This window comes from Lytechinus pictus, chromosome 12, assembly GCF_037042905.1.
Source record: "Lytechinus pictus isolate F3 Inbred chromosome 12, Lp3.0, whole genome shotgun sequence".
NCBI lineage: Eukaryota > Metazoa > Echinodermata > Echinoidea > Temnopleuroida > Toxopneustidae > Lytechinus > Lytechinus pictus.
The window spans coordinates 795,914-819,734 of record NC_087256.1 but is presented as its reverse complement, the minus strand read 5'-3'; the positions used below and the strand labels follow the sequence as shown (position 1 = coordinate 819,734).

The window sequence follows — 23,821 nt, the reverse complement described above, 5'->3', positions numbered from 1 at the left end:
CAATCCACCAAATCAATACGCATACAAAATACACATACCACAACATTTAGTTTTTACCAGAATTTCAGATCAAAATTTACTTTATTCCACATTTCTGTGTTCTGTTTTCACTTCTCTTTAAAGATGATATCAGATAAAAATAGATTACCACTAAAACGTCTTCATTAACAGAACACTTCCCAACATTTTTTGAATACAAGGTAGAAACTCTTTATGAACATAGAAAAAAATAGAAGTGTTCTGGAGCAGAAACAAATCCAAAATGAACAAAAAAAACCCATATAATTTCATCACAAGGAAAAAATTCGAAAATGTTGCTTACGCAGTTATACCTAGATAATGCTTCATAATACTCATCAAACTTCCATATAATAATGGATGTATCCTCCATGCATTTTTCATTACTGGTATGTAATGCTACTTAAATTCATGTTACTATGACTCAGAGTTTGAGTGCCTGCTTTATGAACAAGTTGCGAGTCACTTACTGCACTAGAATGAAGGGTAATAATAACATGCAGGGATTGCTGGAATAGATATCACCCTTGGTACATAATAGATATCATCATTTCAATTCCATAGTCACGTAAGTTACCAAGACTCATACAAAATTGTCCATTTATACATTGCCATTCCATAGTCAAATAAGTTACCAAGACTCATACAAACTTGTCCATTTATACTTTTTTTTCTTTCAAACAAATGGCTTTTGTCCTTAACAATAGAATATTTTATTTACATTCCTATTAAGGCAGTAACACTTACCTTTGAATAGAATTGAATATCGAGTATATTACCTCCTTTTTCTCCTATAATTTGTTTCGTTTTCTTTAACAAATGTCAGAAAGACAAAAAAATTTCCTACATGTACAGCACACAAAGACAGTTTACAATGACATAAAGGTACTTTATCAGTTGAAAAACCAAGAGCCAATTTCTGTAGATTTTAATAGATTACGAATCTCAAAGACAATTTTATATCAAACTTTTCTGTGGGATGTCCAAGAAAAGATTTTTTTTGCCGTTAAGATTAGAAAGACAATTAAACATACTATAACATCTTATTTCAATGTTTATATAATCCTCTTGGCATATATTTAAAAACATTTGTTTAGTTTGAAAAACTATGAATATCATGTATTACTTTAAGTAGACTCGAAATATCAAAACAATATTATCCAGTTCAATAGAAAATTTTACAAGTAAACATTAAATATTTAAAAAAAAATCATAGTACAGAAAAAGCAAACATATAATGGTATTATAAACATTGCAACATATTACGAACAATGCAAAGTTCCATCAAATTATTTTTTCATTTCAGATCTGTTTCATATCATGTGGTAAATACTGACCCAAAAGAGAGAAAACAAAATTGACACCATGCTCTAATAAACATAACCACAATGCCATTCATGTGATACATTCACCCTGCTATCAAAAGCAAAACATCTACAATACATACTCCACCTGAGTTAGGAAAACATTCACATTCTAAATACACACTCTCTACTAATCATTTAAAATTTTGGTTCATTTCAGTAGTGACTACACAAAACCTGTCCAGGCACTTCAATGATTGAAAAAAAAATTGTATACAACTCACCATTTTCATGATGATGGCTATCTTTGTGGCAAGAACAAACCAAAAATACTTGCAGTTTTTTTTTCAATAATGTAAGAATTAGACATTTTGAATAAACAAAATTGTGAAGTGACTATAAACAGGAATCTGTTTACACTGAAGTTTTTTTTTCCCCCAAAAAAATCAGAATATTATTCACACACAATCTAACCCAATTGATTTGGTAAGGTGACTTTCCTTGCAGTTACAAAGCAATTCACAATTTGCTCCAATAGATACAATAACATTTTAAGAGAGACCGGTGGAGCAATTAAAACATGCAATGTGGCTTCAAGGAACAGGTCCAGTCTTAACCCTAAATAGACTGGGCTATTTTGACGTCGTTGATCGTGTGATCGTGACGAAAATTGGCACACGCCTTACCCATGGCATAATCTACAAAACTACAAAATTTCTGTATTTCTTTGTTTTTTTCAATGGAAATAGTCGGGGACTTTATTTTGACCATAAACAAGATGAAATAAATTATTTAATCAATGAAAGGAAAAATAATGATGCATTTATGAATTTTGGTTAAAAATACTATTTGCATTGGCTTTGTACACAAATTCACGATTTTGAGCAATTTTGGGTCTGCATGCACTTACGAAATGTTGCGTAATTTTGAAACCGCGAACCCGGGGGTCGTAATTTTGGTCTCAAAAGTTATGCGAGACTTGAAAGTAAAAAGTCAGTGAGTGAAGCGGTCAAAAAAATTTGCGCGGCGGATTTTTCACAAAAAATGTCGAGGGGGGGGGGCAGTCTTATTATGGTTAAAGAAGGTGGGTAGCCTGTTCCAGCTTTACAATCATGAAAGAAATATCATCAGCATGTTTCTTAGAGCAATGCTGAACCAGCCAAACCAATAATGATGAATGGATCATGAGTTTTTAAATGAACAAGTCACGTCACTAATGTATACTACTGGTTAATGGCCTTGAGTACTAGAAGTAGCATTTTAAAGGCTATTCTATGATTAACAGGTATCCAATGAAGACCACTTCCCAACGGTTGCATGTAAGTCCAATGTACATGGCTACACAATTTTTGTATAAAAAAGGAACACTTTTTGCTCACACGCTTCGCTCGCTTGCAGGTTATAAGAAATTTTTGCCCCATCCGTCATGTCTGGCCCCTCAAAATATTTTGGCTCCTAACACTACTGATTTCTGCAAGGTTGCTTCCACATATTCATGTAGTGCACACCACTCCATGCTGAATATAAACTAATAGCAAATCATTCTGTATTTATGAGGTAAGTAAATTAGGAGAAGGAAAATAAGTTAATTCTCTCCAGCACACATGCGGCTGAAAATCATCTTCATTTTGCAAAATGTTTTATCAATTATTAGAACTAGTAAGCTAGTGTAACATGGACCTATTACAAATGGACATTCAACAACAGCATTTTATGGCCACCACCTGTTTCCAGCTGTCAAAATTGCTGTCACACAGTTAACTTTCTCTTTGCGCTTTTTTTACGAGCGCCCGGGGCGGTTGTTTACTCAATCCCTTCTCGGACATTGACAGTCACCGCCCGATCTCTGGCCCTCTTTCGACCAAATGCGGTCATGTAAGCTTGATTGCTGCAATCAGGGAAAGTCCCTACATTACCTATAATGCAATGCGCAATTTATTTCCGGTTTTCAATACATTATTTCATGCTGTCAATACTGTGCAATTGTCGTCTGATCATCAGAAAAAAATCCTATTAAATTTCGCCAATCCTCTGGAATATTACGCCCAAATGAAAATCAACTTCTGACCGAAGGTAAGCGCTACTATCGACATCAATATTGTCCGAAAAAGATGCATTTTAATGTTTTTCCGCACATTTCTCCGTCAAATTTGAACTGCTTTTTTGCTGTAGATATACTGATCTGCACGGTGATGTCAATGCATTTTGTGTGCGGTTGTTTGCGATGTACGTAAAAAATATGTTTATACACGCCTGTTTTCTTGTTTCTGCAATCATTTTCATAGCGCTAATGTTCGCTGCTGTGTGTTGCTTTTGATAAAGTGAACGAACAACATCACAATGGGTGGGAGCAGCATACAATTAATTTCCGCTGTCCATCAGTGACAGCGTGTTTTACGACCGGCTTGATGGGCGTCAGCTGCCAGCGCTCTGTTTATAAAAGGATTAGCGGTGACAGTCTTTGGCCGAAAGGAGGGAATTCGTTGAATGTCCATTTAATAGGTCCATGAGTGTAACAAGCACTTAAAAGATTAAACGCTATTTTAAATACCTTAACCAAATTCTTAGTGGAAAAACTGAACAAATGTGATGTATTGTAAACGAACAACTTTACATCTATATTTTTACAAATTTTCAGTGCTTTTAACAAACATGCAATTAGGTTAAAAAGGGGAAAAAGTAGAAAACTCAAGTGTTATACACAGTATTGCATCAATGAGGTGTGTTATCTCAAATACAAGTGAATTCCAAACTTTGTGTATTACACTATTTTGAGCAACAAAATATTTCAAATTCATTAGTTTAATAAGTAAAGTCAAAACAGGCATATCCACTTTAATCAGAGTTATTTACATTTCAAACTTATACCCAAATTTTCCCAATTTCTTTTTTTCCTTCTGTATATTGGTTTTATTTATTTAATTCCAACACAAAAAGTAAATCTTAGTGTCATCCAATCGCTGAATGCACTGATCACAAATTATCAAGTACAAAACTGTCCTTAACACGTACACGACTTAAACTCAACCTGAAAAACTGACCAGACATCTAAAAATTTAATACAACATCATTCAAGTAGCGATTTTGTTGAACTTTGGTTCACAACACAAAAAACAGAAAATAACGAAGAGTTACCTCGAAATTTTCGGCTGCTAACTGCAACCTTCGTCAGCGATGTGACCCGATTTGACCTTAGTGACAAAATCAACAAAATCGTTATCTTTTACCAACACAGATGAACTTTCATGATCATCATTCAAGTAGCTGGGTATCAAATAATGGACACAATACAGAAATAAACATTATTTCACAAACCCACTTCTTTCAGGACAAAAGCACTGAGCAAATCAAATCATGAATGGTAAGCAATTTAAATGCAGGAAACATGTTCCTAATTTTCTAGATTAATCCAGTAAATCTATAGTTTCACATATACTTTGTGAACTTTTTCAAATTCTGCTTTTAAATGAATGATGTGTCATATTTCAATAGAAATAAGAATAATTTACACAGATTTTCAACACATTTCAAACTCTGTAGTATTCAATACTGGCATTCTGTTAAAATATGAAATTGTGAATAATGTAATCCTTTCAAGCAATCTTTTTTTTTTCCCAAACACTCTCCAACTTCACTCGTTTTAAAATATAATTTCATTTAAATTCTCTCTCACTCTTGCTCAATTTCTCTTTCTCTTTTAACTCACTGAAGTAAATTAATATATGAAAAGTGCCATACCAGTATATCTATCCACATATTTTTAAAATCCTCACTCAACAAAGAATACAGCCATGCGTTCATCGTTAAATTTATATATTCTACACTTTTATCACATACGATATGATGATCATAGAATCAGCATTGCCAAGAAGCGTGCAACCTTAAGGGATTGGATGGTTCACATCACAGCCAGTTTATGATGCCTACGTACAAAGACTCTGTCAAATATACTATTTTACAAGACAAAGTGTGCTCATAAATTGCATCAAGGATTTATTCTTAAATGATAAACAAAGAAATATCCATGTTTTTTGTTGTTAAGCTTGTAAGGCCAGTTATGTTAGACTTGCTACATACCAGAATGAGTCTACTCTGCTACTGAATAAAGACTCCTTTGAGCTTCTGAAATGATCCATTTAATTCCCCAACCCCCTTCATATCAACACACCCACACCAAACCACACACCCTTACCTACACAAACACTCATACATCCACACACTAACAATTCATTGACTTCAAATAGATTTCATGAACTTGCATGCATCATTTCATATGACTGTTCATTTCCAACCACAAGTAAGGAGCTACCTAGGACCTCTCTACCAAATAAACACACACATGTTCTGGAGTGTTCAACAAATTCTTGCTTAGATTCTTTGATCTTGAAAAATCCCAATGACTTTAAGCAAACCTGATGAAAATCTTCAGAGTCTAGTGGACATTGATTCACTTCCAAAAGCTAGGGTTCAGGTATGAGGGGCCATACTTCCAGATTTTCAAGATGGAGCCAGCCAACTCTTAAAGGCATTTTCCTTCCAACCAAACACAAAATTCAAGTTGGTTAAACTTGCAATGCTGAAGAATCTCAAGGTATTTTTTCAATTCAATCTCTTAAAGATCTTTTGATGAATCTTCAAGAAGTTAGCTTACTTCCAAAGACCTTGATCCTCAAAAGGAACATCCTCCTAAAGACTCACTTCCCAAGGTCCAAGATCTATAGCATAACACTGTCTAATTCCTGAAGGCTTCTATCCTGTCAATGAACACTCCAAGTTTCTCTTCACTCTTGTATGGTTCATTGAGATGGACCATCCTCTTCTTGTCAGAGTCCAAGTAACAGTCAATCACCTTCCAGTGGTTGAACAGACGCCAAGAGTTCCGCAGGGTGTCCATGGCACAGCACTCAGCTACAGAAATAAAAAAAGATGGAAGTGTGTCTGCATAGAAACCATACCAAAAGAGTACAAACCTGCATAGATGGACCACATGTCTAGATATAAGAGCCTGTTCAGACAGGCAGAGATAGCGCGATCTAGCGCGCGCTAGATCGCGCTATCTCTGCGGTGTGGAAGGTACAACGTCGTTTCGGTCCGCCTAACAGCGAGCCACGGCGTGCCACTGGAGCACCTCTTGGGGGTGGTCCACGAGAGATAGCGCGGTCTAGCGCGCGCTAGATCGCGCTATCTCTGCCGGTGTGAACCTGAGCTACGATAGCACGCCGGAAGTCATCGTTCTACACGCGGGGAATTTTATACTCATTCTATTAGAAATACATGCACAATGTATACAACGCCATGAAATAAACGTAGGCCGGCTAGCATAATAGGCACAGCGATATCGAGCTCTCAACTAACTAGTACGGGTTCGTAATAGCGCGCAAAATCTTTGACCGCTCTGACCTCATGATGTCACGCGTCATGGCAACAGGACCTCTCAAAAAAGGGGGTGCTACGATAGACCGCGCTATCTCACTGCGGTGTGAATCCGGCGAATGCCAATGGGCGGACCGTGGATCGCGCTACGATAGCGCGATCCACGGTCCGCCCACGGTCCCCCCTTGCGGTGTGAACAGCCTCTAAGACTACAAGTTAGTTTTCCTTGAATGGTATTCATAGATACACAACAACCTCTTAGACCTCTGAAATTTTGTCTATATATGCACACATGACCAAATTGTGAAGCTGATTCATCAAATAGTAATTTAGTTAGAACAAGAAATAATATGAGGCAGAAAGATGGATGGACAACCTGGGCCCCGAAACACAAAGGTTAGTGATTAATAGCTAATTTGTAAGAACAATTCTGATTGGTTCCTAGTCAGTCTACTGAGCAAAATGTGCATGCAATAATGATCTTGATAGGCTGTTTCATTTAGCGATTTATTGCTAACCTTTGTATTACAGGGCACATAATGCCTCACCAGTGGTTGGCTGGTGCATAGCAAAGATAACAAATTTAAAAACACATTTTGTTGTACATTAATGATAAACCTAACACTCCCTAGAAGTGTGGACTTAAAATCTTGTGAAGTCTGGACTTAAGCCAGATGAACTTCTGAGAATAACACTCATAAGACTTACCATAAATAGCAAGACCCTTGGCAACCCTGTCTTTGGAGTATTCATTGACAACCTTGGAGAAGTCTACCTCAGGGACATCTATCTCTAGCAGACGGATGAGGTTACAGGCCGATAACCAATATCCCTCAATGAGTGGAGCTAGGATACTCTGAAGGAAGTAGAGTCTCAACAGGGATTCTTGGTTGGTGTTCATCTAAACATAATGTATTTGTAAAATGTTTCAATAATGAATAAGAGCAGTGGTTCATTGAGGAGGAAGTGCAAGGCAAACAATACCCCAATATTTGTTTAATCAGTGATGAAGCTCCTCCATGCTTTCAAATATATTCTGACAGCACTCATACTTTTAATTTTACTTACATCTTGAATAACCTTTACAAATAAATGAGGACAACATTGAGCGTGAAGTTTCAAAACACATAATTTGGCATATAAGTTATACTCATAGGATGGTACTCTGACGATTAAATCTAGGTTTAACCCTAGCAATTACTATGTATCAATCAATGAATTCATTAGAATTCATAATATTTTACATTTTACATTTTCCTTTTCCAGATTCACAAATTAATAAATTTTTTGACAACTTTTTGCAACAGGATATGAATAATATCAATTTGTAAATGAATCGACAACTGACCCTCAACAAAATTGTGGACCACGTTAACACAGGTTTAACTAAACCATGGTTATCTATCAAACCAGGTTATCAGTTCTTCAGTGTTTTCTCTTTTGTCCAATGACATTATATACCAGACAATTATATTGATGTTCAAAACATGAATAACGAGAAGGAACATAAATATGAGCAAGCAATCTTCTGCTCTCTGCATGACATGTGGTAATTCTGTTTTTTTTTCTTTAAATAACTGTTTATCAAACAATGCTGGATTTCAAAGTTATGTTGCCCACATTCTTACCTCAATCTTTAGGTCAACAAATGGCATATTTTCTTCATCACTGCCTTCACTGTCCCATGAAGCTGATATACCAATGTGTCTGGCCCATTTCTGGGGGTCTGGACCTTGCTGTATGTGTATGATAGTAAGTTGAAATTAATATTATTGTTTTATTTATCAAGGGTATGTATTATTCCTCATGGTTATGAAACACTTCTTTGATCAAATTCACAATTGGACACATGTCAGCTGATGACATAAGAATCAGTGCATGGGGGAAAATTCTAAACCATTCAAATTCATAACTTATACTTACTTAGCACTAATGACTAAGTCACCTAATTGAACATGATTTTATTTTATCTTAGTAATTCAATAAGCATTTTCCTTGTGACCAATGGTGGAACTTTCTTCTCATAACCAGCCTGAAATAAATCAATTCCAATTGATAAATGTGGAAATAATTACAAACTTGATATTGGCTAAAACAGAAATCACATTTATTTTTCTTAAATTAAATCAGATTTTTGAGCAATTTGGGGTCTAATATTCACTTACAAAATGATGCTTAACTTTGGAACTGAAAACCTGAGCATCACGACTTTAGTTAAACTGGCATATCAATGACATGGAAAATACAGTAAAGACAGGGATACTAGTACTTACATTAACAGGCAAAACTATTAAAAGGGTACTTACCTGTAGTTTGACTACCTCATGGAGAACAAGTTTATCAATTGCTTCTGAGATTGCATGTCCAATATTTCCACAAGGCTAAAAACAGAGAAACAGTGAAACAAACAGAAAAGTAATGTAGCTTAGTTTTAGTTACAGGTAACTCTGCCCAAGTCTAATTTCTTAGGACGACAGAAATATGCTTGAATTAGGCAAAATTTAACTCATAAAATGTTATTAATATATGTTTTGCATAATCTGGTTGAGTTAGGTGACTATTCGACTTATGAAGGATCGACTTTCAGAGTCTACTACTACGAGCATTCACATCTACATTTATTTTCCAAACAGGGTACATGTGAAGGTTACACAAGGAGTATCACATAGTGATATGACAAGTATACAAACATTTATTGACAATAATACTGACATTCTACACAGGGTGCCTTGAGGGTCATGTCTAGGCAATCACCTTCATACAATCTGGTTTCCTGTAACTGTTATGCTGATCATTCAGATTTGAATATTTCATTCAGCCCAAATTAAAAAACATCACATTGACAATATCTCAATCTTAGAGATCAGTATTTGTTCCATCCGGGCATGAGTATCCCACCTGTCCCCAGTATGAATACAATGTAAGATTTATGGTTAACCAAAAAGTTTTTTGTGTCATGCCAGTGATCATTTTCAAGTAATTTGCAGTCTTACAAACACTAATGATAATAAAACAACCAGCCTACATGTAGCACCGTAACTAATTGAGTATATAATAACAAAGAAAAATTACCAATCGATTTGCTATCAAATGATTTTCCCAAACCACCCCATTAAAATGAACCAAAGGTCATCTGTCAGATCATACTACCAGACTTACCGGTACAAAGGTGAATTCAAACTGAAGCATGTCACAGAGTTCCTCCGCCTTTTTCAATAATCTGGAACGAGGGAGGACAATCTTATTCTCTTTGGAGCTATCAATCACATGCATGTCTTCATTGCACAGGGCTATCAGAGACGACGCTGTGAGAGTAAAAATATTAACAAATGAGTATATGAATATAAGTATGATCCAAGTCCATCTCTTTGCAAAGTTGAGTTAAACATAAGATATTGTTGGTTTTAAATGAGGCCATCTTGTGTGTAATTAATATCATAGAATTTCGCCTTGAAGTGCCCTAAATGAATGAAAAACTGACCAAAATCCTTATTGGACATACACCAAAATCATTTGCCTTCTTCTTGTTTTACTCGAAATGAACTATCATGGATTTGGTAATTCACATAAGCTAAACAAGTAGACCACAAGGCTCCTACAGCAATTAATTAATTTGGTAAACCAAGGTTAACCAAAATGGCTCAGTCTCTCTCTCTCTCTCTAAACAAAAGCAATGCAGGGTTGTGAAAACTAATGAAAAACAAAAAGTTCTGCCATCAAATGATTCTTTTCTTGCAATATTGAAGCTTAAAGATGCAGAAAAATATGACATAGAAAATTCATGGTTCTTCAACTTTTAATCATACATTTAAATATTGGTTGGAAAAACAGAGTTTTTTTTTAAGGCCCTATCTTGTTCAGTATGATGGTTTCCTTATATGAAAATGTTCAGAGATAATAGTTAACACGATTATGTTTTGTTTGAATAAAATCTTGACATCATTGTAATATGCTCACGTTGTCACTTTTCATAACATACAAATATAATTTCTGTCCAGGTATAGATTAAAGCATTCCTAAATATGAAAGTTTATGTATGATTTAGTTTGACCTAAGCCAACAAAAATGCACTATTTAAAACCATAATTCCTTCAAGTGATGCTCAGTCAGACACTTTACCAAAAGTCTGTGTGGTGTCTTTAAGCAGTAATCATGTTATTGAGGGATGATGTGTCTTTTCCCAGCAGCTTTCCAGCATTCCTCCTTGTTTTGACTATGATCAAATGTGATAATTAGCAATGAGGAGCCGCTTACAGGATTCTTGCATGAATGACCCAGCATTACTGCCTTATCCAAATACATAAAGAACAACAAGAAGCTCTATAATGTCGCCAACCGACTCCTCAACCGGAAGCAAGCATCTCTTCTACCCACGCACTACGACGGCAATTTATTAGTAGAATCTTTTAGTAATTTTTTCCATGATAAGGTTAAAAATATTAGAGAATGTCTCCACCCAATTGTCTTACCACCAGAACCTGTCACCTCTTCCACTTTGTCAACAATCCAGCACACCTCCGCTGATGAAGTCCTTTCACTTTTACGTAAATTGCCTCCAAAATCCTGTCCCTCAGATCCCATTCCTACAACTCTTTTAAAAGAATGCGCATCGACCGTTGCCCCAATCATATCTCAAATCATTAATCTCAGCATAGACCAAGCCACAGTACCCTCAGTTTTGAAAACTGCACTCGTTCGACCGTTGCTCAAAAAGCCGTCTTTAGACCATGAATCTCTGAAAAATTACCGACCTGTGTGTAATCTGCCATTTTTATTCAAAGTTCTCGAGAGAGTTGTTTTCTCTAGACTTTCCGACTATTTGCTTGAAAACAATTTACTTGACCCTCTACAATCTGCCTATCGCCCCCATCACAGCATCGAGACTTTGCTCGTTAACGTGTCAAACTCCATTCTTCAAGATATGGATTCCGGTCGTGTCACGGCCATGGTCCTCCTCGATCTGTCCTCAGCCTTCGATACCATTGACCATCAGATTCTTCTGAATACACTGGAAAGTTTGGGTGTCCAAGCCAAAGCACTTGATTGGTTTAGATCATACCTTTCTAGCCATTCCCATTCTGTATACCTGAATGGCTTTACTTCCTCCTCTAGGTCGATGGTCTATGGAGTACCCCAAGGCTCTGTGGGCGGGCCCACATTATTTTCAATTTACCTCACCGGTCTCCGGAATGTTTTCTCACGCTATCAAGTTCGTTACCATCTCTACGCAGATGATATACAAATCCTAGTCTCTTTTCCACCAATCCAAACCCAAGCTATTCAAACCTTGCATCATTTGGAACAATGTGTCGCTGATATTGTCTCTTGGTTGAAGTCGCATTCACTGTCCCTAAATCACAGTAAATGCTAGTTCCTCCTTTTTGGTTCAAAAGCGCAGCTGAAAAATTGAATATCGTCTCCATTTCCATTTCGGGTTATACAGTTCCTTTGTCTGATTCTTGCCGCGATCTTGGTGTTATGCTTGATTCACAAATGACCATGTCAAAGCAAATCACCAACATCTGTAGATCGGTTCGCTACCAATTACGTAATATCGGTTTTATCCGTAAATATTTAACTCGTTCTTCAACAGAAAAGATTGTCCATTCGTTAATTTCTTCCCGCCTTGACTTTGGCAACAGCCTACTCTACAACCTACCAAATACTCCAATATCACAGCTACAAAAACTACAAAATGCGGCTGCACGCATTATTTCTGGGACAAAGAAACACTCTCATATTACACCTATCCTTCAGAAGCTTCATTGGCTACCGGTCAAGGAACGCATTGTTTTCAAAATCCTTCTCTTGGTCCACCACATTATTTACGGAACTGCCCCCCAATACAACATATCCTTATTGCACCAGTACCAACCAATACGTACCTTAAGCTCTTCCAACTCTGTCCTTCTTCAGATACCTTCTTCCAAGAAATCCTGGGGGGATCGTGCTTTTGCTCACGCAGCACCCACGCTATGGAATTCCCTTCCTTTGGTCTTGAGGAATTCCAATACTACTTCATCTTTTAAAACTAACTTAAAAACCTACTTGTTTAACACTGCATTCTGAAGACAGGCATTCATTTATCTATTTCAACTTGTATTTTTCTTGTTCTAGTTCACTTGTTTCTTACATTAAATTATAATTCTAGCTCCTCTTTTTCAAGCGCCTTGAGCATTTCAACAAAGTGGATAATGGCGCTATATAAATCTCATGTATTATTATTATTATTATAAATGAATCACAGCATACTGACTCACCAACGATGGACTCCATAAGAAAGACAGACACTAAACTAGATGCATAGTAAGACAGCTCAAAGACATGAGGTAACCCTGTGTTAGGAACCACCATCTCCCTGATCTCCTCTGTCTTTCGATTCCCGTCTGTTGCCGGGACGATGTCAGGATGTCTCCTGGTCCGATGCCTCGCGACGAGGTCCGGACCAAGAAGGTTGAAGGTGTGCTTGACCACGTCAGCGGTCACTCCAGAGAAGCCAACGTCCCTACCTCGCAGCAAGACATCGCGCCTCAGGTTGTCGACCGCCATGACCAGTTGTGACATCTCCACACCCTGATAAAAATGGAAAACAAAGAGAGTTATGCCATATTTAATATCCATATAAACTTTAATTAGACATAGTGCAAAAGATATCGAAACACCAAAATATGAGGTGAAAGCAATGTTTGCAAAATGGGAATGATCTATAATTACCTGTCTGAATTTAGTTAATAGAAGGAAGGCCACTAAGTTGGTGCTCATTGCTGTATTCACTTTCACAGAATCTGTATAAAGAACAAAATACAAAAATTACTACAATGATTCACATATTAACCATTGAAAGACGTAAATCTCAGACTCTCAACTCTCAAGTTGCAGGCTCAAATCACAACTTGGTATATATATTTTTTCAGATGTTAGTTACTATTCTCCATACGCAAATTGATTCCTTGCTTATTGCTACGGTAGAAATAATGTAACAAGGTAAGGAACATCAATAGTGAAGAGTTAAATACTCCTTTAAGTAAATCACTGGTCCCTACCTGGTTAGTGCCTGACCTGCATTAATGGGGCATTGCAAGAAAATTGAAACAAGTTGCAAGTCAAAATTGGGTCAAAGAATTAATCACAAGTCTGGTATTTATTTGTAAATTAGCGCTTTACTGGTCTTCTTCTTGCAACAAGCGGCAAGAGTAAATCTACCACCGCCGCCACCACCTCCGCCGCTGCTGTGCTGCTGCTGCTGCTACTACTACTACTACTACTTCTTACCATATACAATGTGCTCTCCCAGACCTCTGATAAGCTGCCTTTGATCCTCAATCACTACATCAGTGCCGTAGAGAGAATGGTCACTAACAGCCTTCTGCAGCCGAGGTTTGCGAGGTGCAATTGTTGGAAGGTCGCTGTTGAGAGCAGTAGGAAGGGGTGGGGATCCCAGATATTCCTGCAAGACATTCAAAAGCAATATACCAAATCAAGATATGACAGGTTAGCAACTTGTTTTTGGTTGCAATGCACGGCAGTTCAATCAAATTCCATTGGAAATTTAGCTCAAACCATCCATAGTTGTGCAACAAAAATCATGATATCATAATAAAATCATGCCGTAAATTATGAATCATTAACAAATCTTTTCTCCAAAATGAAAGCATATTTATAACCATAAGAGCGCTTTACCATTTCTGGATACAATGAAAAAATGTTGATAATTTTAGCAGGAGCCTACAAAATGGCTTTAAACATTCTAATGAATGACTTACTCAATACATTAATGTTCTAAAAAGAACTCACAGTCCTAAACTGGTTATACAGTTACACTGACATTTTTTCCATTGACCTATAAAACTAAAAGATATTCAGAACATAATATAAAAAAGGATGTAACTTACATTTGAGTATGGTTATGTTCATTAGCAGTCTCATGTAAAACACATTATAAAAGAATGTATTGAACTTCAGAAACTTGCATGATTCAAACTTTCTACTTTGATACCTAATAACCCAAAGTAAAAGAAGCTTAGCACAGATATAATGAATTCATGAATTAAGGTGAAGATGATAGTAACAATTACCTTTAATGAGAAAGGCTGAGCGAAATCCACCCTGACATTGCCAAATCCACTTGATAAAACCCTCCAAATTCCTGCAATAGCATTGAAAAATGACTCTTTCTTCTTTGGCATCCCCTGAATAACAAAAAAGACAGAGAAGGCACATTGGAATCAAATAGAAGAGCTTAAAATATGATTTCAGGTAATCATTTTTCAACTAAATATAATAAGGAAACATTACAATAAAGTTAAATATATATCAGTAACGACATGTACCCATCTCTGTGGAAGGCTCAGATCACCTGTCCACTGAAGACAATTTTAAATTTCCCTGGAGCTTTTAAAACTTAATAACGACAAATCACTAACCAAACAGCTCAAAATCTGCAATCACAGGGCTAAATTGATGAAAAAGATATTTTGAGGTAAAAAAAAATGATGGGGATTTGTACTTCACATCTTAAGAAATGAAAAGCAGTTTGCATGAAAATATGATGACCTTCAGTCAATTTGAAATAAACTGTTTTTATATAGCCCATCATACATCAGAATGATGTCTCTAAGTGCTTTACAGATATGTTATTGTCCAATTCATTGGATTGGGTCGTCGTGGTCTAGTTGTTACGACTCTCGTCTTTCAATCAGAGGGACGTGGGATTGAATCCCAGCCATGACATGTTTTCCCTCAGCAAGAAATTTCCCCACATTGTGCTGCACTAGACCCAAGTGTGGTGAATGGATAACCTGTAGGATTTCTTCCTTGACGCTTTAGCACCAATATATGGCGGCTCAGCTATGGCCGGGGTAATAATATGATTCCATGTATCAAAGCGCAGTTGAGTATATGCACATAGTAACAGTGCTATATAAATGGACATATTATTTTTATTATAATTATTATCATGGCTTGCCCTAACGCAATGTATGCATTTCTACACTCCCAGGGGCAAATTTCAACAAGAGTTGAATTAAACCTACATTTGTACAGAGATCCCACTTTGAGGGGTTTACTGACTGGCAAAGGAGGTACTGAATATTATGCATACATTGCATCGAAACGTCAAGTTTGGGTCCTTTTCAGGACCAACACTTGCCCAAGAAAGATACATGGTGTACCGTGAAACCTACTACACTATTCTTCTTCGCCATGGAAACCTTCAGAAGTTACATCATGCATCCTGTTATCAACATTCCAAATCAACAATGTTGTTAATTACATCAGGTTACCTGTCAATCAGCTTGTAAATTTCACCATGTTGAATATTTGAAGGCAATGGAACTATCATGATCAGAAATATGCTATTCTTGAGAGAGCTTTCCTCAACATTTGTTACCTGGCAAATTGTCATATCATAAAACTTTAATTGGTTTTCATTAAATGCATAGCACATTCTGGTGCCATCATAACTGTCAGATAAAACATCTGAAAAATCCTTTCACTCAATTCTTCTCAGATGTTAGTGCAACTTGTAATAGGTAGCCCATTGACATATCTCATTAACAGCATTGTGACATATGATGCATAGTAATGCACAATGCACTTTGTACATGGTGACAAACAATATGTCATAATTTTTAAGCGTTACGTAACATGGATGTGCCATGGCTGAGTGGTCTCACACACCAATGTCTGGAGTAAGAACCTTGGCTGCAGTGCTTATGCCTTGAAGTAAGGAATTTAATTAAAAGTGCATTTTCATCTCACATTAAAATAAAATGAAATGCTATAGGCATTGTTGGTACCAATGTGTGCATATGTTTTAAATAAAAGTCATTGTAACATGGGACCCTTTTCTTACCATCTGTTCATTGCTGAAGCTACCATCAAGTATTTTCTCATAACTGATTGAGGCTGGAATAATGTAGGCATCAGAGATGATATCTGTAACAAGAAACAATCAATATCACTATTATTACAGGCAATCTTTCTGTATTAAACTTAACCATTGTTCATGAATTATAATACATCTTACAAGAATTCCATAAAATAATCAATATTTGTATATGTCAGACCCCCACTTTTGTCCAGTTTTACTTCACTTTATGAATCACTCAAACCATGGTAATATGAGAGCATTCAATTTAATGCTATAAAGCCTAGAAAACAAGACAACCCATTTCAGAAGTTCCAACATAATGGTGGAGGGAGTATTTATACTATACTCACCATCCCTGTAGGCATCTACAACACAGGAAAGGAGTCCACCCTTTGGTGCCAGTGCTTTGCCACTTCTTGATCTTCCTCCCTCTGGAAAACAAAAATACAAAACACTGGTATCAGCATAAATTTTTATTTTCTAATCAATGTTTCTGATCCTCAACATTGCTGGTTCATTCAAATAAACGTTAGATTGCTATGAATAATGGATTCATACGCAACCTTCATATCTGTTAGACACAATGCCCCAATATAATCTAGGTTTTATATGCTTGTTTTAGGGCATAACAAGATTACAGGAAGTTATTTCTTGCCAACCACCTAATTACCTTGCCAAAAATAATAACTGTTTTAACTATTACATGTACAGCCATCTATTTCTCATATTTGATTGGATCTCAAAACCATATTATGTTATAGCAGAACTGAAGTCAAAAGACTCCCTAATGCATTCTGATGTATACAACCATGTCAGCGGAAATTGTAATACATAGATAATTTTCATTGGTAGCTGCTAAAAGAAATCAACTGTGGTCACAAAGTTAACTTTAAACTGTATGTAAGAGTTAACTATTAACTGTAGATAAAAGTTGATAGTAACTGCAGAGAGAAACTTACCAATGAAGAACTCCATGTTTTGGTTATCCCGAAGTATTTCTTCCATGTACTGAAATATAACACACATAAATGAAATTATTGCAATGTGTTTTTTTCCCCTTCAAATTCTCATAATCAAAGCTACAAAGCTCTGAAAGTTTTCCCTAACTGTTGATTTAAGATGGCAAAAGCATACAGCAGCACAGTGCTGGCATCCAACTAAAACCATGCAATTGTTACTTAATGAGGAAAATGAATATTTTACTTACTTATTCTTTCATGAATTCAAAGACATATATGTTTCAGTCTTATTTGGGAGGTTAGCAATCCCACATACATAAAGATAATTCTTTTATGATCAATTTCATAGTTTGTAAGCCTGTTTCATAACTTTTCTTCCTCTTAATCATTTGATGTAAGGGAAGTTGGTCTGTCCTATCATCTGTGCTCCGTAACACAAAGGTTTGCAATCAATTGCAAAGTACTAATGACCGATCAAGATCATTGTTGCATGCGCACTCTGTTTAAAATACTGAACGGGAATCAATCAGTACAATTGTTCCATATTTGCAATTCATTGCAAACCTTTGTTATAGAGCCCAAAATTATTTTAATTCCAACAATTTTATTCTTACTTTCTTGACATATAGATATTTAACCATGGTAACAAAATTAAAAGAATATTGGCCCATATTACACAAAATTGTTTTATGAAAAAGGACCCTGATCACATTAGAGCAGAACATACTGGTATATATCAGGTGATCATTACAACCAAGATAACAGAAACAAAATAAAAGTTAGGTATATTCCTACATTTTATCCATTCCATAATATTTTAATGGACATGTAAACTTACAGTATGTAGTGTAGATCTGTAGACCCAATCTTTCTTGCCTATCTCTTTGTCTAGCTTTCTCTTGATGAAAAATGCTCCTAATCTTCTAAGACACCACCTGGAAGATAAAGTTAACAAACACACCATCATATCAGCTCTTTGGTGAAAACATAATTCAAAATATTGATCAGAATTGTGAACAAAAAGACAAAATTAATACTCAAGACACTCAAATAGAAATATTCCCAACCCACCATAATAGCTGATAAACCTATTTGTTTTGTCTGCTTCAATGATAATTCCATTTTGCTTAATAACTGATCATGTTGTTCCAAAGACTTCACAGTCATAACACAAGAGTCGATAGTAGCATATCTATTCACTAAACTTTTAAATGGTCTGCAATTCATGTCTTGCTGTTCAAAACAATGAGAGACATCAGATCACATCTGAAGAAATGTAAGCAAAAGAGATCCCACTAACAGTGGTGTAATGAGCCAAATATTTTGAGGGGGCTCAATATGGCGTATCGCGTAAAATTAATAAGATGTTGCGAGCGAGCAAACATTTTGACATTTTCATTTAATACATAAATCCAAGTTTGTGATAGATTTTGACATAATATTTAGAAAATGGTATCATATTTCACCCTTGTCCCTTCCCTTTTCTTTCATTTTCTCTTTTTTTTTCTTGGGGTGAAAAAGCCCCCCCCTGTAGGCCCATGACTGCTAACAGAGAAATGTGATAGTCACATGCTGATGCCCTTAACATTCCTTGGTTAATGTCTTGAACTTGAGGAGTTTGGAATGGAGATACAACACAACCGACTTGATAGAAAAAAACTTATTATCAACCCAACCATGTCAAGGATCATGGTAGATTACATCTTTATCTCCACAGGTATATATAATTTTTCATGTTTTCCTCCCTACCTAAGACTTTAAAGGGGATAAATCAGCCCATGGAGAGATTATATTTGTCCATAACTGGAGCTCTACCGCTTCAGCAAAAATTCTGGAAATATCCAAATAAAAAAAAAATCTGACATGACAGAAATTTCTTCATATGTGGCATGTAACTTACCCAAAGAATGGTATGTTTAGATTGTCACCAGCAGCTACAAATGGAAGTCTGATACCGGTGAGATGAAAGATGAAAGATAGAAGGACATAGTCTAGATGACTTCTATGGAGAGGAACAATGATGACAGGAACACCGCTCTGAAAGAATCAAACAAAATACCATTACAGTAAACTTCACAACACATTCTCTGATAAAATCCCCACCATCCTATTCTTTGTATAATTGATCTCATAACAATCTTAAACACATCATTATACGACATCTTACATGGATGCAGGGTTCTCATTAGCTTTTTGACAAGGCCTCTTGACTTGGCTATATTCCTCGTCAAGAAGTGGCTGACACGAGACTGGTGGCCGACGAAGAGAATTGGTGTGACTCAAAGTAGCACGAGATCAAGCGACTTTAGTCACAAGACCTTTTGGAGCCTGGAGGAGACGTGAATGTATGAGTCATTCATGAGCATGCCAACGCGCCAATCTGCACCGTTGGTGTTAATGACTTCATGGGACCCTGAACATTTGCTTCTGTGGTACAGGGTCATACAGGGTTCATTGATGCAAACGATACGCTCACTGATTGGCCACTATATGAGAGGTAGCGATCACGAGTCAGAAACGATAGTTAACACAAGAAATCCTAGCCAGATTCCTAAAGGCCCTGTGACTGAGCTCGCAAATCTTGCATTCACCAAGTCTTTGGTGAATCGTCTCTTTTCCAGTCGGAAGGAAGGGGGGGGGGTTCTTTTTTTTATTTGGCAACCAGTCAATTTGACTATTTTCGCCATCATAAATATTATATTAACGTTTGTTTTCTTTGGAAAAAAGTAATTGAATAAAGTAAAATTCAAATATTTATTTCTTTTTCCTTTCTTTCTTCTTGTTCTTTTCTATGTCTTTTGCTTTCTTCTTCTTTCTCTCTTTCTTTTTTTTATTTTTTTAATTTTAATTTTTTTATATATTAGGATATCTACTAGGATATAAAGTCGAGTAGGTGTGTCTCACAATTTAAAACCAGGGCTTTTACTGAAAATATGTTATATAGGCCTACTAGTATGCAAGTAGGATGGAGATGACAGAGAAAGAAATGAGGAAAATCACAGCTCCAATCCACATTTGATACAAATATGGTCTTGTTCAAAGGCTAGGTTCTCATTAGATAGTTTAAGTTTTGAGCTAGCGCTGTATATCTGGGCCCTGTTACATCAAACATAGCTAATGATCATATGTTGCTTATACAACTGATTGCACTGATTATTGTGTATGATAAATTGTAAATATCAGCCCTAAAATCAATCACTAAGCTTGATGATACAGGGTCACTGGTATTTTTTCTTTCTTTTCTCCTATCTCACCTCTGCTGCTTGTCTGACCATGTTTAATTGACCCTCATGAACCTGGACACCGATCAAGAATAGACCTAAGATCTTGAGTAGTAACCATCCTGTCAGCCTGTATGATGGAGAGAGAGAGGAAGAGAGGCAGAGAGAGTGAGAGAGAGAGACAAAGGTACAGAGAGCATGAGAGACATAGAAATAAAGAGGGAGAAGGGGAGAAAGAGAGAGAGAGAAACCTTTTATTTGCAGAACACACAATTCAACCTTATCAATATTGACAATGGGGCTAATTAGCCTGATAAATTTGCATCAATATCTGAAATGCTAAAGTATGAACGCTGAATTAAAAAGCGGAATCTGATCAGTAATCTTACAATAAAAAAATAAAAAACCTCTCTATAGAAGGGGGAAAAAAAATCTTGAAAGTTGCATGTTATATTCATGGAAGTATTAAAAAGGTGATTAAATCCTATGTAAGATTTAGATCTTAGATTGCCCCAATGAAACTACAAGGAGTCAATGATTGGTCACTACGTAAATAAACAAGCTTCTGAAAACAATGCTTCAATCCACTAAACAATGGATTACAATGTAAACTTGTCACCATAAGCGCTTCCCTGGGGCTGTGTGTACAAAAGAGATTTTCTTCTATAGTACCCAACTGTCATGGTATATCTAAGCCCTGAAGTTTCTTGAAATGTCTACATATGGAAAACCAATAGGTTTCAAAATGTTTATAATTTATTTGTTTTATGCTAGTAACTCCTATACATGTATGAAATACTTTTCAGAATTTTGTCAAATGTAATGTTTATGTGATTCATTGACATGTAATCAGATAGAATAATAGGTCTCAGATCATCAAACATAGTCTTTGACCCCCTCTAAAATTCAATCTACTAAAATATACTTTAGATTTGTCTCTTATTTTAAATCTTGGCATCCTCTACAGTCAAATTTTATGTGGCATGGCATGGCAATCCAATCCACTTCATTTATATCACAAATTCTTTCCTTGCGCATTCTCATTGACTATCTTTTATATAAAGCAAATTTTGAAATTTCTGCAATTAAATACTAGCACATCAATGATGTGGAGCTCATCCGGCATCTCGCAACGAAATTTAACACAATTTTCATTTCAGCCCAGTTGACACTGTAGTGAATTACATTGGTGACATAAATTGAGGGTATAGAATTGAAATTGATGAAGAAATGACATTTTTTGTGATCTATGAATAAATTTCATATGAATTCAGCATAAATAATTTTCTAGTCAAAATTTCTAAACTCTGTGTAGAACCTTGGTGAACCTCATGTAGCTCTCAGATGGAACAAAAATAATCAAAATCAATCAACAAATAAATAAGTATTTTTGTGAGTTTTGAAAATATATGAATAAATTAGCATATTTAATGAGTTTCAAAATTCTGTGTTGAAATTTTCTATCTCCACCTCGAGCTATCATATAAAGCAAACAATATTGAAATTGATCAATAAATGAAGAAAAAACATTTTGTGATTTATGAATAAATTTTGCATAAATTAGCAAAAATAATTTTCTAGAGAAAATTTCAAAATTTTGTGTACAAGTTTGGTGAACCTCATGCAGCTCTACCAGATGGAAGAAAAAAAAATCAAAATCGGTCAACAAACAAAGAAGAAGAGGCATTTTATGTGAATTTTTAAAAATACCCATAAATTAGCATATTTAATGAGTTTCAAAATTCTGTGTAGAAGTTTTGAATCCCCCACCTAATGCTATCATATAAAGCAAACAGAATTGAAATCAGACATGAAATGACGAAGAAGAAGCATTTTGAAATTCAGTCAACAAATAAAGAAAAGGTATTTTCTGTGATTTATGAATTTCGCATAAATTAGCATAAATAATTTTCTACTCCAAATTTAAAAATTCTGTGTAGAATTTTGGTGAACCTCATAAAGCTCTACCAGATGGAAGCAAAAAATTCAAAATCGGTCAACAAATAAAGAAGAAGCATTTTTTGTGAATTTTGAAAAATGCGCATAAATTAGCATATTTAATAAGTTTCAAAATTCTGTGTAGAAGTTTTGAATCCCCCACCTAATGCTATCATATAAAGCAAACAGAATTGAAATCAGACTTGAAATGGCGAAGAAGAAGCATCTTGAAATTGTGGACGGACGACAGACGACGGACGACTTGGCATAAGCTCATCTGGCCCTTCGGGGCGGATGAGCTAATAATCATAACAAATATTTGAAATATTATGTTGAGAATGTGGTTATTTTGCATTCATTATTATGCTCGAAAGTATTATTTATTTTATGTTTCTTCATGCTTTGTATATATATTTGTATAATACTATTTTGATATAGTAGTGATGTCTATTATTACCTGATGAGTGAATTTGATATCGTTGCTGCCATGTGTCTAAGGACATTCATTGCTCTCCTTCTGTGTTTATCAGTGGCCTTCTGGTACTCACTCTCTGTGTCTAAACGACCTATTAAACAGGAAATATAAAGTTCATGCTCATGAGAATTCTGTATACATAAAAATATGGGAAAGTGTATGGGTAAGAAAATATAGGAAAATAGATATATTCCTCATGCAGGGTCTACACATGATATATACTCAATATCATTATGTATACGCAGAGCTGCCAACCTTGTGCAAGCAAAAAAAGGAATCATTATGGCCAAAAAAAGGAATTTCCAACAAAAAAAAGGAATGTGTTAAAACGAACCTTAAAACCACGCGCGACAAACATCCAATGCAAAAAGTATGTATGCAGTGAACAATTTAAAAAAAGTTGATCTCTAGGCCTAGTCTGGGCTAAGTAACGGAGTGTTACAAATTGGACCCTTAGTCTTGGGCCGTTTGATATAATCTACCAACTTTAATTAAGTCAGTAGCAGGGCTTGAATTGAGAATTGAGAGGGGCAAGGCCATTTTTAAATGGGCACTTTCAGCTTGGGGCAACCGGCAAAGTGGCCTTGGATGCCCCAAAATTTCAAGGGGTATCAAGGCCATTCTAAAGGGCATGAAGGCCACTTTTATTCTAGTCAAATGGG

The 23,821-nt window shown here is 35.8% G+C and overlaps 1 protein-coding gene across 1 annotated transcript in view; it reads right to left on the bottom strand.

Annotated features, from left to right (window-relative positions):
• Positions 1 to 45: 45 nt before the first annotated feature.
• Positions 46 to 23,821, bottom strand: part of LOC129273143 (glycerol-3-phosphate acyltransferase 1, mitochondrial-like) — a 38,569-nt gene continuing 14,793 nt past the window's right edge. Inside the window, exons 6-21 of the mRNA XM_064107568.1 lie at positions 23,142 to 23,250; positions 20,780 to 20,876; positions 19,426 to 19,562; positions 18,364 to 18,460; positions 17,526 to 17,574; positions 16,917 to 16,997; positions 16,549 to 16,631; positions 14,771 to 14,884; positions 13,968 to 14,142; positions 13,410 to 13,480; positions 12,956 to 13,268; positions 9,855 to 10,000; positions 9,002 to 9,076; positions 8,324 to 8,431; positions 7,404 to 7,596; positions 46 to 6,230 (exon numbers count right to left, since the gene is read on the bottom strand). Of these exons, the coding sequence (XP_063963638.1) occupies positions 6,055 to 6,230; positions 7,404 to 7,596; positions 8,324 to 8,431; positions 9,002 to 9,076; positions 9,855 to 10,000; positions 12,956 to 13,268; positions 13,410 to 13,480; positions 13,968 to 14,142; positions 14,771 to 14,884; positions 16,549 to 16,631; positions 16,917 to 16,997; positions 17,526 to 17,574; positions 18,364 to 18,460; positions 19,426 to 19,562; positions 20,780 to 20,876; positions 23,142 to 23,250 (2,024 nt within the window). The 3' untranslated portion in view covers positions 46 to 6,054. The remainder of the gene's footprint in view (positions 6,231 to 7,403; positions 7,597 to 8,323; positions 8,432 to 9,001; positions 9,077 to 9,854; positions 10,001 to 12,955; positions 13,269 to 13,409; positions 13,481 to 13,967; positions 14,143 to 14,770; positions 14,885 to 16,548; positions 16,632 to 16,916; positions 16,998 to 17,525; positions 17,575 to 18,363; positions 18,461 to 19,425; positions 19,563 to 20,779; positions 20,877 to 23,141; positions 23,251 to 23,821) is intronic.